This window comes from Copadichromis virginalis, linkage group LG16 (genome assembly GCF_057382275.1).
Source record: "Copadichromis virginalis isolate Kocher_CV1m ecotype Utaka linkage group LG16, C_Virginalis_male_GT1.1, whole genome shotgun sequence".
Taxonomy (NCBI): Eukaryota; Metazoa; Chordata; class Actinopteri; order Cichliformes; family Cichlidae; genus Copadichromis; species Copadichromis virginalis.
Genome location: NC_140633.1, coordinates 31,574,993 through 31,588,696, shown reverse-complemented (window position 1 = coordinate 31,588,696; position 13,704 = coordinate 31,574,993). Strand labels below are relative to the sequence as shown.

Sequence of the window (13,704 nt, the reverse complement as noted above, 5' to 3'; positions counted from 1 at the left end):
TTATGAGGCCATGAGTAAAGCATATTAAAGTCATAATTTATGTACAAGATCTTCTTTATTTATCCAATAAGCAGTAATTATGAGGGTACTGGCCAAAGACTCATTGTTGTACCCTAAAAACTGCAGAACATGCTCGTGTAGAATAAGGCATCACTGAGTGCTTTATGGCTAACCCTAGAGCCAATAGGCTAATATGCACACTAACGAGGAACTAGTTAATGCTTAACATGTGTATTCCAATATCAAGCACATACAGTGGACATTATGACTTATCAAGTTAGAATAACAGTAATGTTTTACAATATTTTACAGAATTTGATACACAGGTTGTTGCCAATGCACTTCTGAAACCATGGAAGACATTCTTTCACTTTCTGGCTCCAAGACGGGCTTCTTGGTGCAGTAATGAAGGTTTTAGCCTGTAGAAAAACATTTTTTGAAAGGTGAGAATTCAAAGATGCATTCAGTAGAAAACTAAAGGAAGAAGAATCTTTTCAGGAAAATCAGTGCTGCAACATGCAAGTGAGCAAAGATAAAGGAGAAAGTACTGGTGTGCTGCTGCTGCTGCAGGAGAATAGAAGTTGATGTTTAACAGAACAATGTTTGGTCTATTATTGGGAATAAGTTGTCAAATATGTCATGTTTGATTCTTGTGCAGGTTTCTAGTAAGAAGTGATAGAGAAATGACAACCACACACCAGTTTTACTTAGGGATGCACCAATCACAGTTTATATCGGCTATAACTCTGATTTCAATGACCCGATTGCATATTTATGACAAAACGATGATCGATTAAACATCCAACAGGTTGTTTTCAGGAGGAAAAAACTTGCCTTCCAGTATGTGCACAGCCCAGTTTGATTACTGTAAATATCTCTTTAAAGAATTTTCACACTTTATTTGAGCTTAACCAACATAGGGTCTAAAACATAAAATATAACATCCTGATACATCGGATGAAACAAAGGATTTTTTGTGTGCTAAGAGTTCAGATGAGCTGATTGATATATTTGTGGCTCCAAACGCAGCGAAGCTGCCCATCTCTTCTTTACTTTTATAATTTCAATTTATAAACTATAGATTATACCTAATATTCACCAGGAATAGCATCATACAAAATGAACTACTGGGGATTTTACAGAACTACAAAACCCACAGTGAAAATCTTTAAACTGATAAACTGTGAGGACAAAATGTCCGGGGAGACATCTTCTAGTTGCTGATAATTTGTTCATTTAGGATGGGACTACACAAAACTCTAACCCGGGGCAGCAGTGAAGCTATGCCTGCACATTGTGCTTGAAGGTCGGCTAATATAGCATTGAAGGAACCAACTATCCCAACCAGTGTTGTGTGTTTCTTTGCAGTTGTTTAACTTAATTTTAAAGTAAAAACACACAAAAAACAAACATTTAAATCACCCTGTTGGCCCTCTCTTCTGTCTTTCACTTTGTTGGGATTAACAGTTCATGAATAGCTTTTATTGCACTTAGTGCAATAAAAGTGATAACAAGGTATCATCAACTCAATTAATGTTATCTTTGCTTTAGCTGCTCTGCTCTGTGTGTGAATATATACAGTGAAACAGAGAGCACGGGAAGACAGGAGACTAACCTGAGCTTAAATGAGATGTAAGCAAAATAATTACATAATTAACTCAAATGTATTTCTTTGTCGACTGTTAATTTAAGCCTGAATTCTTTAACAGAAATGACTCTTTCAGGGTAATACAGTGTATTAATACTGGTGTGGAAAAACAAAAAGAGGCTGTTGGTTAGGATTGGTTTAGTTTTGATGTCTTAAAAACTGGGTTGCTTTTTAATTTTGCAAAATGAGCAAATGCAAATGAGCTCATTTCTACTTGAGGTCTAACTATTAAGCTGATTCATAAAAAAAGATTTTAGGCAGTTCTCTTCATTTGTGCAATGGCTGAACTAAAAGGATGAGTGATTTATGAGCTTTACTGGGGATATTTAGTGTATCACAGTAGCACAAAGCACTTACAAGGTACTGCTGTCAGACACAAAAATCAGATTTGACCATGTGCTTCACTTTACCATAATTCCTCAAATACTTAGGGCTAGATAGAAAATTAAAATGGTTATTAAATGAGAATTATTTTGTATTTTTACAGCTAAAATTACAACGTAAATCCAGCCGGCCTGAATGACACTTGGGTGATAAAGGGGTGACATCCAGCTCTTGGTGCCACTATTCCCGACACACATATCTAAAATCTTCATGTTAGCATGCAGATATGCAGGTGGACGGCAGGTTGTTAGGGTGAGTCAAACAGTGTTAGGCACAAACTATTAAAACAAAAAAAACGAGCATTCCTATTAATGTTGCACTGCAAAATTAAAATCCATCCAAATGCATTCAAAACCACAAGCTTTCCTGGAGAACTACGAATGTTAAACAAAAGTCTTTCCAGGTTGCACAACAAGCTCAGTTTATTTGGTGAGTGATCACTTTGCCAGGCACACACTGACTTTATTTGTTCAGCAGAACAGCTGGAGTGTAAATGGTGAGTGACAGGATGCCGCAGTTGGCTTTTTTCTTTTTCGCAGGTTTGGTGGCTGGTTAGGTACCGGGCAGGCGGGGCATTGCGTGCTTGTTGTGATGTAATTGGCTGCTGAAGAGGGCTCTACCTGCTTACACCTTTCTTCCTGGTTGCCCTCAGTTGACTGCAGTAAGGCTGCAGTGCTGGACCTGCCTGCTAGCTCCTCGCTCACCCAGTTATGAAGGGTCTGGGGCAACAGTGGCAAGGCAGAAGGGGCATTACAGAATGGCACAGGACCCCAACCATCATCACAGAAGCAATATTTGAGAAGATCTGTGCATGTGGATCAGTGTCCCCTGATAATAGATGCACCTATTGTATTCTTGTTGGTCTATTTACAGCATATCTAAAGATTTGGGCTGGGTGAGGATTTCATTTGGAAGAGCGGCAGTGGAAAAACAAACAGTGAGGAACACAGAGGGAGAACATATGACGCGCATCAGACAAGGGAAAGATAATGGGCCATTGACCCAAGGCCATCCACAGGGAGAGTGCCTATTATCAAAGTTTACAACTGCTGCTGGACAAACACAACAGGCCAAGGAACCCAAATGAAATAAAGGAGCAGAGGAATACAATATAACAGTTCTGTAGTCAGCAATTTTCTGTAAATTCCAACCCCACATTTTTGTTTTTGGACACTTCACAGACAGCTTTACATGATTCAAACACATCCTTCAATACGATCCTTCTGTATTTTATACTGTTTCTTGGTTCAAGCCGTTTTAGGTCCACCGTGCCTCTTTAAAGGTGCTTTCGGTACAATAAATAAATAAATAAAACGTTCTAAAAATATCAATAGAATGTAAAGAAAGTGCAGAGATTAAGTAAGACATCTTTGTATTGTGTTGTAGAGATATCAACTGAAGATGAAATGGGGCCACACTGTACTCTTTGATAATACTAGAAGGAAATAATAACTAGAATACTAAGTGTGGGAGCCTTAGGACATATTTTGGCCTACCTTCCGCACATCTGAACTTTTTGGTTCAGTGGTCCAGGTGATGATGCGAGACACCGCGAGCCGAGTCTCGCTGGAGTTGACAAAGTCTGTGGGATCCATCTGCCGTGCCAGGGACTCGATGTACTTTAAAATGGCCACTTTCACCTGAAGAGACAAGAAACCTTTAGTCTTGCTGAAATTATATCTGCCGACCAAAAATCAACTTTACTTCTACTTTACCTTGAGGTTTGGAGTCTGAGTCTGATCCACAATAAACCTCATCAGAATGTTGAACTGCTGGTCAAATGGGAAGGACTCCCTAACACAGAGAACGAGAACAGAATTCAATTCTTTCCTTCATGTGGCTTTTAAGCGGGTCTAAGGAAAAGCTGAAATAGGTTTCGAGTTTCATTTTACGTGAAGCGTCCATGTTACTGCAGTAATGTTAGATCCCAAAACTGGAGACAAGTACAACTCTGTATGAAGTCACACTCACATCTGTTGAAGGGTTTCTTTTCAAAGGTGCAGATAGAAATACCGCAGCTTTATGACAACTACTGCATCTCAAAGAGTAGCAAGTACCTCCAACAAGCATCTGTGGTATTTTTTTATTTTTTAAGATCATGTAAATCACTCTGTTTCAGTTAGGCCTCAGTCAGTGTCAAAAAAGAAACAGCACACAGCTGCAAAATGTAGATGAAGGTCTGCAGAGCTCAGCGTAGCTCCTGCAGACTACCATCACTGCACCACTCAAGGACCGTTAGCCCAGAATGAGATAAATGGAAATTTTAGTATCACTCTGTAGAAGAAGTCCAGGTGACGGGGTGTAATGCTTGTTCTAAATATCAATATATTTGCAAATGATTGGACAGCAGTGTTTATATCAGTATAATTTGATGTGGCCTTTGCTTTAAATTTGCTCTCAAAATTGCCGTGCAGCAACGGGGGTCAAACTGCAAACAATAAATCAAAGTTTTAAATGTCCACATTTATATTAAAGCCACAGCTGTGCATGTAAAACCCAAAAGGTTTGTTCATTTGTGAAAAGAATACGCTAACAGAGAATGAAAGCAAGAACGTTTACCCTGCAAGCACGGCTTGCTCGACTACTTTTTTGTGACTTTTGCATTTCAAGATGTTAACTCAGGCCTGAATTGATCCTTTAAAACACCAAAGTGAGTTTTTGTGGAAATAGCCTGGTGGAGAGAGGCTTCACTTCCTGTCTGTGAAGGTAAAGCAGTGACAATGTTCCATTTGTGTCCACAGCAGCACATGGCTTTAGATTATGTGTGTACTTGGTGGGTGTGGTCTACTACCACCTGCTGCAGGTAACACACTGACTGTGGATCAGAAATATGAGGAAACAGTTTGCCCAGTAAAATAGTTTTCATTTTAAACACAGACTTTCTTCAAAACTGCAGCAGCTTCCGACTGAGAAACTAACGGTCTGTTTTTATGGATCCGTCTATCTCGTTGCTTTTATTGAAAAATAATGATCTGTATATAATGTGATTCCATCTGACTGAATTATATAACATTTGATCCTGCATGCCTACTCCTTATCGACCAGCAATGCAATAGGAAGCAGCCATGACTGGTGTGACTTTCAGACCTTGTGACATCCAGGGCTTTCTGGACTTTGGCCTGGACTGAGCCAAGCAGGTCTGCGCCCATCTTCTTCAGCAGCTGGGTGAGCAGGACAAAGAGCCAGTCCTGCAGGTCCTCCCTGTGTACTGTGACGAAGTCCACGAGAGTTTCAAGGAACATGCTGAAGACCTGCAAATATGCACACAGATCATACATTTAAAATGCAAAACATTTGTTAAGGAGGAAAAAAAAAACTTGCAGTTTTTTTAAAATCTCATATTTATTTGCAGAATATGAATTCAAAAACAAACTTACTCTCTGTTGTTAAGTCCACAGCAAGGCAGAACATGCAACAAGGGACGCCTCATTAGTACCAAAAAGTCACAGCATACACATGTAATGTACCATGCATTCATATTGATGTCAGTGTTCATCCAAATGGATTGATTTAGTTGGTAAAGTTCTGATTCATTACCTTGCTGTGAGGATCTGCAAACATCCGTGTGAAGATCTCACAAAGTCTCTTCAGCTCCACGCGACTGCAGCCAACCAACAGAACCAGACAACCAATCAGCCATCACCAATCAATCATCAATGACTCAGCTTTAAGCAAAAGGCCAAATATAAAATCCATCAGGTCATTGCCAGCGCATTTGGGGAAAGCAAATGATCATTGTGTACCTGTTTATCCTTGAGTTTAAATGCACCTGTGGTGATCTACCATGTGCTTCCATGGGTTCAGCTAACTACCTGTTTTCAGATTTCCTTACAGTCTATCTCACTCTGGCTAGCAGGTTGTATACAGTTATTGTTCTGGTTCGCCACCAATCGGATGGTTGATTTGTTTAGTAAGGGTTATAGAACAGACAGACATACAGACTGTTCCAACTGAGGAAGAAATTCACCTGTAACTTGAAGAAAAGCGCAGGGAAACCACAGATTTTTTTAATGACTCCTTTTTGTTGTGCATGTATCCAAACACATTGGGATTTGCATTACTCAAGATAACCAACAAATCCGAAATCACCTCTAAAAGTGATTTGTGTGCACCTTTGAACCACTCTGAAGAAAGACAATAATAACAATAACTAGTCCCCAAATACTAAAGCACATATTTCTTGCATATGTATTTTTATACCCCACAGACAGCACGCCCCCACCTCAGTATTCTTTGGCTCTTGAGGAGGTTCTGCAGGCCCAGCAGGCCCTCCTTCCTCTCAGACCAGTTGGAACTGGCACAGTGGTTCAGGACCTCAGCCACATCCTCCGTCTGGCGCAAGTAATGTGGGATTCCTCCATTTCGTGACCCGTACGAGCGCTCCGAGCATGCACTAGATGCGTCACTGTTGGCATCGTCGTCAGAGTACATCCCCGGGGATTCGTACCTCCGTCTCAATGTCTTCCTCTGAGAAGGGAAGACGGACACTGAGGATTTGATACCGAAATACTGACCGGCTGTGAGGTAACAATCTTGATAAAAGCTTGCCTGTTGCATCTGGTAGCCATGCGGTTTTCTCAACACTTTAAGAAAATTAAAAGTCCAAATTTGTACGTAGATGATATGAAATTCTTCTAATACATTTTAAAGCATTTTCTTTCATTCTTCCTATAAAAAGCCAGTCAAGCAGTGCCACAAGTAAGCAAAGGCCTTGCAGTGGGGGACACGTCAAACAGAAGAGCATATTTAATCTTATCTCAAAAAATGAGCAATGTGCCAAAACAATGACGTTCAACACATTTATACCACAAAGACATGTCTCTGCTCTGGTACCACAGATGCTCACATCAGGGATGCGATGGACAAACATTCAAAGTGAAACAAAAAAATAAAGAAAAATAAAGAAATAAGAAGGCTTTGGGGTGGAGGAGCGATTATGATGAGGCAAGCTGCATTATTGTTTTCTTTACTTGGTTAGTGTATGATGGCATGGATACATGGACAGAAATGCAAAATGACCAACTACCTTATTCCTGGAGTCTCCTAAAAGCTGAAATGGTAACAAACAACCAAGAGGAAAAGAGGAGAAAGGGAACGTTTAAAGGAGGATCAAAGAAAGAGTGCAGTCCATTTTTCTGCGTGCAACACACATGTGACGAGACGTGTTAGAAATATATCTGATCTTAGTAAACGTAAAACTTTTTCATGGAGCTCCGTATTCCTGAAAAAAGGTCAGAATGATTGTTAAGTTTGGTGACATCTACTGTTTTAGCAGTAAAGGAAGTCTTCACAGTGGCCTGAGCATCCATCCTTAACACTTACTAATTAAGATTGCACAAGTGACACGTAAGGCTTCATGGAGTACAAGTACCTGGATAATTATACAGCACCAAATCACAACAAGAGTCGCCTCAATGAGCTTTATATTGTAAGGTAGACCCTACAATAATACATACAGAGAAAAACCCAACAATCATATGACCCCATATGAGCAAGCACTTTGGCAACAGTGGGAAGAAAAAACTCCCAGGCTCAAGGAAGGACGGCCATTTGCCACAACCGGTTGGGGTGAGAGAAGGGTTTAATTTAATGTTTAACAAAGAACCATCAAAGATTTAATTTCACTTCAAATGTCTGTTGGAGGGGATGCAAACAGGTGCTTATATGAACATGTGTGCTAACTAACCAATCAACATGCAGCACTACCAGCTACATCAAAAATGGAGTCAATACAATACTGTACTTTTTAAAAACTAAAATACGGCCCTCCTTCCAAATTCACTCTTACTCATTGTGGACCATCTCATGAGAGCCCTCTTGGTAAATACAATTTATAGCCAATTAAATTTTATTTTATTTTATTTATTTAGTGCCAATTCACAACAACAATCATCTCAAGGTGTGTTATACTGTAAGGTAAACCGCGAACAATGTTGGAGAAAACAAAAATCCCCCAAAACAGACAATCTTCTGTAAGCAGCACTTGCTGATGGTGGGGAAGACGAACTCCCTTTTAACAGGAAGAAACCTCTAATACAAACAGGACAAGGGGAGCGGCCATCTGCCTGACTGATTGGGCATAAGGACAAAAGGAGAAAACATAGAGAGACCAGCAGTTTATGCTAGCTAGCTACCCCACAACAGTAGATTTATTTATTTATTCTTTTTTTCATCTGGTAATATTGAGACGACTCCTGCCACTGACTGGTGTTTATGTATGTCAAACCTTCATCCTCGCAGTAGAAAAATTAAACCTTACACGCGGTCAGAGGTTTGATAAGTGCCCACAAAATGGGAATGCTAAAGCAGTAATAAACAATTTTCCAATCTATCTCTTTGATTGGAAAAAAATTGTGCACTAATTTAAGACTTAATACATGAAAATATGCAGTGTGGATTTGAATAAGGACATGCAACCATTAATGCAGGTAGATGACCAACTGCCCGGACCTCACTTGCTCATTTTAACATTTTATCTTATCAGACAGACTTTAAATCTAATAGTTTCTACATCCATTTTCTAACACTGGGGAACAATTAATTCTCTAGTTGTGTAGGTGACAAGGTCACAAGAATGGGACAGACATAAACACAAGCCAAAAAGATAAGATATCTCATACTTGATGATAAAAGTTTACACAATATATCTCCACACTGATAAACTTCTTAAAAGTGTTGCCAGTAGAGACAAGTCTTTTTGTTTGCTATGCAACATTCAGTCGTGTTAATTTAATATAAAAATTTTTTTAATGTTAATCACAAATTTTAAATTATGCGTCTTTTCTCTCAAAAACCATCAACTTACCAGAGCATCAGCGACTGCTGCCTCCACCTCTGTGCCGGTGTTTAGGACCCTCATGGCATTAACGGACGCAGAAATTCTTGCTTGATGCACCAAACCGTATCGGTCTGCAAACAGAAACGGGAACAGAGGACAGTAAAGTGAAGGTGAATAAAAGCACAAATGCACAGTTACTTACCTGCTTCTCTTACTTACTGGTCTCTTCAATCAAAAAGAAAAATGCTGTGAATTAACAGCTGAAAATATATTTAAGGCTCCAACCACCAAAAGCAAAAAGAAAAGCAACATCTTATAGAAGAAAAACCCAAACAGCAGGTGACCAGGCCCTCGGCCACTAAGCACAGACATGCATCACAGCGGCTGTATACTTATCCCTTGGAAGAAGAAGGATTTAAGAAACCAGCAATTCACCAAATAGGAAAAAACAAACGTGTATGTTAAAAAAACAACAACAACAACAAAAACCATGGAAAAACAAACAAAAAATATATTTAAAAGAAAGATATTTAATGCCACGAAACAAATTTCACATTAGCACAAAAAAATGTAACCGCAGCTATAAACACACTAGAGGCCACTGAATTAAACAAAATAAATAAATAAATCACAGCTAACCAGAAAAAATATAAGAAAAATAAGGCACCGGGAATGCAAAAGAGTGAACACTGTATCAAGAACATAAAATAAAATAAATAAAATAAAATTTTCCCTTTACATGCTTAATTACAAAAGTACTGAATAAAATACTGAGCAGGGAACATAAAACCAACTATAAATGTTGCCTGTAGTCACGTCACTGTACACATCCACAGAAGCATGCTGGCCGGCATGATTTGTGTGTAATATTTTAAAAAATGGGAGGAAACTGAAAGCGGCTTGGCTAGTTGGGGAATCTGATCATGCAGGTCACCTGACTGGCCGTGGGGGTCGGCTGTGGAGAGAGCGCTGGTTGAACGGGAGTGACGTCGGGAGGCTGCGAGGGAAACGAAAGGTGGGCAACATCCGGACCAAAGGGTTAGTGGTGCAAACACACAGACAGAAGCCATTTTTACTCTGCTGGGCTGAGCTTCATGCAACACTGGTTTCAGCACCTCCTCCTGGGCTCAATGGGCTCCCAGGCAGTCCTGAAAACGACAGTTCCTCTCAAGTCCACTTGAAGCCAAAAGTGAATTAATTGCTATCATATTAAAATGTCCAACTTTAAAAAAAGAAAAAACAAAACAAAACAATGTTACAATTATTACATGGAGACCAAACCAGTTCTTTGTTTATCTGTAAACATGTTGATTTCTGCTGTAAAGTTGGACATTTTAATGTTGGTGTCTAAGTCTATATGGGAGTCTATGTGGACACGTGCGCTGCTGGAGCCTCTAGTGGACATTAGATGAACTGCTTTTTGTTTGATTGACTGATTTTTCACCCTGAGGCTGCATCTTGGCAGAGCTTAATGGATTGGGAGCAGTGTCAAAAATATTTGGCTAGTAAACAACGCTACTCTTGTTCTTACAATAGTGATTTTGTCCTTTCTGAGTTTAATGTGATAAAAATGTCCAAAATGAACGACACATTTTATTCAGTAATACCTGAAACTAGTGACTGAGACTGAAACTCATCAGGGAAGTGTTTATTTTCTCATAGACAACAATATGCAATCAGACTTGCAGGTTTAAGCCACTCTGGCAACATAATGTTACCCTTTCTAGCCAAACTGAAACATAAATCTGCCTTTTTGCATTATCCAACCATTCTGCATATTACACTTTTAAGTGTTATGATTTGACATAAAACTGAAGAAAACCTGCTTTAGCTCCATTTCTTGCTCTTAACCTGTGCAAACACAGATCGTTCAGATCAGTTCAGCAGAGTAAAAACAGGTCACGTGTACAGGATAACAGGAGGTGTTGCCCGTCATAATAACAAAGAATTTTTTAACATTAAACGTCGGTGAAAACATGTAGCCTTTTTCCCAGCACACATTTTGATTTTTCAAATTAAGAAAAACACTTATGTTTCTAATACTTGAAAAAAATGGAATCAACCGATATTCATTCACTTATTTTTTTCTACCGTGATAAATCAAAATATTAGCTGTGAAAAGGCACCAAAATGAATAACTGAACTGTGTCTGCTGGCAGAGCAACATAAAGCAAAAAATTCTTTAACAGAGAACAGAAAAAGATGCTGTTACTCTCACAGTTTAGAGTTTTTGGGTTTGGGTCCAAAGAAATTTAGAGAGATTTTCCTGGCAGAGAATGGTGTGATGACAGTAAGCGGGACCAGTCTGCATACGGTAGAGGCAAAGGCATTTCTCACCATTTAATTGGCAAACATGTCTATGATGTTTGAATAAATCCAAATCCAGTTTACTGGAACTAGTGAGATTGGGTATCAAGTCCATAGAGGCCTCTACATTTGACCACTACCTGCTCCACAAAACACTGGACCCCTCCTCCTGCAGGTGGTGGACCCACAGGAGAGCCAATCCATGCATCTCCCTTTGTGTTTATCAAGAAAACACTCTGAATCTGAGGTGAGTGGTTTGCCCACTTATGCAAGTGTTCAAACATCTCCAGGTCTTTTTCACATGTTAGGGAAGACAGATTGACAGCTGGATTGATGAAACATCTGAGAGGATGTGGATGCTGTGTCCGGCTGTTGTGTTGAAGAGACAGCTGAGCATGAAGGTGAAGCTGGTCAAGCTATGTTCATACCCTAATCTGTGACCGTGAATTAGGGGTAATAACTCAGTGAATAAGATCATGCATACAAGTGTTGAGAATGAGCTTCATATGGTGGCTGAGCCCTCTGTGCACCATTTTACCACCATCTGGTGAATGCCTCTTTACAACAAACTTGACGTCACGCCTCTTGATTTCTGTAATCCTACGCATTGTGCCACTGCAGCTGGGTTGAAGACACGAGTCTACGAACATGTTAGTGTTCATGACTGTTTTAATGATGTATCACTACAGAAGTTCAGAGATTAAGTTTGAAAAAATGAAGTTTGTGGAAAAAACTGATTGTTCAGGAGAATAATGCAGCAGCGACCTGTGCCGTAACAGCAAGGATAAATACATGTGGCTGTGTGGTTACGTCACTGGTTGTGTGCAATGTGACCAATGTAGTGGGTGTACTGGTGGCCTTAAGAATAGGATGACAAGGTCAGTCATTCTGGAGAAGATCAGAGTAGATCTGCTGCTCCTGCAAAGAAGACCCAGGATGTGCTAGAGAGATATGTCTTTAGTTTGGATTAGGAAAATCTTGCTGTCCTTATCCAGGAAGAACTGGAGGAGGGTCTAGACAACGATTGGTTACTGCTTCTCCGAGAAGTAATTTTTACTACTTTGTTTATGCTTAGATTTCAAAAATTCTGCAGAGAGATTAAAAAGCCCTTCATCTGCACATGATTTCACTTACAACTATTTCAATTACAGGAATCCCTCTTAAAAAAAGCCCAGCACAGAAACACTGAGGTAAATCTCTTATATAGGAAAACAATTAAATTAAGAAGAGGAAAAACAGAGCAGACACAGTTCATGCACAGAGGAAGGCATGCAGAGATTTCAGATGCTACAGAGAACACAGAGACCAGACAGAAGACTGGAGCAGGAAGCTCGTTTAAGCATCAGGTACATTTTGTTCAGTTGGTAAGCTCACTAGGAGAGAGTCCAGACAGCCGTGAGCTCGGAGATACTCACCCAGAGGAGTGAAGCCCCGAGCGGGGCTGGTGTCACGGCTGCTCTCACGACTGGTGTCGCGACTGCAACCTTGACTCATGCTGGGACGGGGAATGCGGCTCCGGGCTAGCGTGCGGTAGGGGAGAGCAGCAGGAAGAAGAGGTTTACCACACAGGCTGGCTGTTAGGACAACAAGTTAGGTGGGAGTGTCAGTGTGCATCCATAGGAGAAAAGGTGGGAATGAGGCTCGGAGAGAGGAAGACAGAGAGAGAAGAATACTGGAAGCATGAAGCCTCGGATGAGGGTCCTGGAGCATGTAATAGCCAACAATATAAACTGTTTTAAGTGGTTGAACAATAAGTGAGTAACTCTGGTTTTCCATGAAGAGATTACAACAATGTGTATGGTCATTGGAGACAGGAGATTTCTGCGCAGCCCATGTTTATGAGTTTTGGCAGAACAGTGTAAAGGATAGCACAGAAAATCAACTGATTCATAAACCAATCAATAGAGTCAAACTCCTGACCTCTGTCATTGAGTCGGCTAATACAGAGAGACTACGAGAGATTAAAAAAAAAAAAAGCAGATACAGAAGGAAAATGGTGAGAGTAAAGAAAATGACAAACAGCAGTAGGGGTGAGTGAGAGTCAGTGATACAGCACATGGCCAGGAAAGATTAGATCCAAACACGAGCTCAGGCTTCAAACTGTTAACTTGTGAGAAACAGATCAAAACAGCAGGATTTGTAAAGAAGAAAAAATACAAATGAGCAAGTGAAGAAAATAAAGACCTCTTTCCCATCTCAAATCAAATCTATAAACAAACACAAAGAAACACTTGACAAGAAACCAAATTTATCAGAAAAACCAAACAGTTTTTGACTTATAGTCTTTCATCAGGTAACAAGCAACCGATCGAGGGTTGAAGAGCTTCATGAAAAAAAGACCAATAAGAGTTTGGACCTGTAAGTCTGAAAAGTCATGACTGTGCCTGGCCCTACAGCAGGGCAGCCAGAGAGGAGAGGTGTGGTGCACAGGAATTCTTAAGGTACTGGACCACGAAATCAATAAAAATAAAACAGCAAGATCATTAAAGATCATCTTCTTGGGAACGTCCACAATACTAACAGCATCTCTGCTATCTTTAGATTTCTGTTCTGAACACTTGCACTGCTCAGTCAAGAACTGACGTTT

The 13,704-nt window shown here is 40.0% G+C and overlaps 1 protein-coding gene across 1 annotated transcript in view; it reads right to left on the bottom strand.

The window, feature by feature from the left end:
• The window catches only part of clasp1a (cytoplasmic linker associated protein 1a), a 95,719-nt gene that overhangs the window by 14,554 nt on the left and 67,461 nt on the right, over positions 1-13,704 (bottom strand). Inside the window, exons 24-34 of the mRNA XM_085434420.1 lie at positions 12,533-12,691; positions 9,745-9,807; positions 8,838-8,941; positions 7,059-7,082; positions 6,255-6,499; positions 5,570-5,633; positions 5,410-5,412; positions 5,120-5,283; positions 3,748-3,826; positions 3,529-3,672; positions 2,653-2,751 (exon numbers count right to left, since the gene is read on the bottom strand). Of these exons, the coding sequence (XP_085290546.1) occupies positions 2,653-2,751; positions 3,529-3,672; positions 3,748-3,826; positions 5,120-5,283; positions 5,410-5,412; positions 5,570-5,633; positions 6,255-6,499; positions 7,059-7,082; positions 8,838-8,941; positions 9,745-9,807; positions 12,533-12,691 (1,148 nt within the window). The remainder of the gene's footprint in view (positions 1-2,652; positions 2,752-3,528; positions 3,673-3,747; positions 3,827-5,119; positions 5,284-5,409; positions 5,413-5,569; positions 5,634-6,254; positions 6,500-7,058; positions 7,083-8,837; positions 8,942-9,744; positions 9,808-12,532; positions 12,692-13,704) is intronic.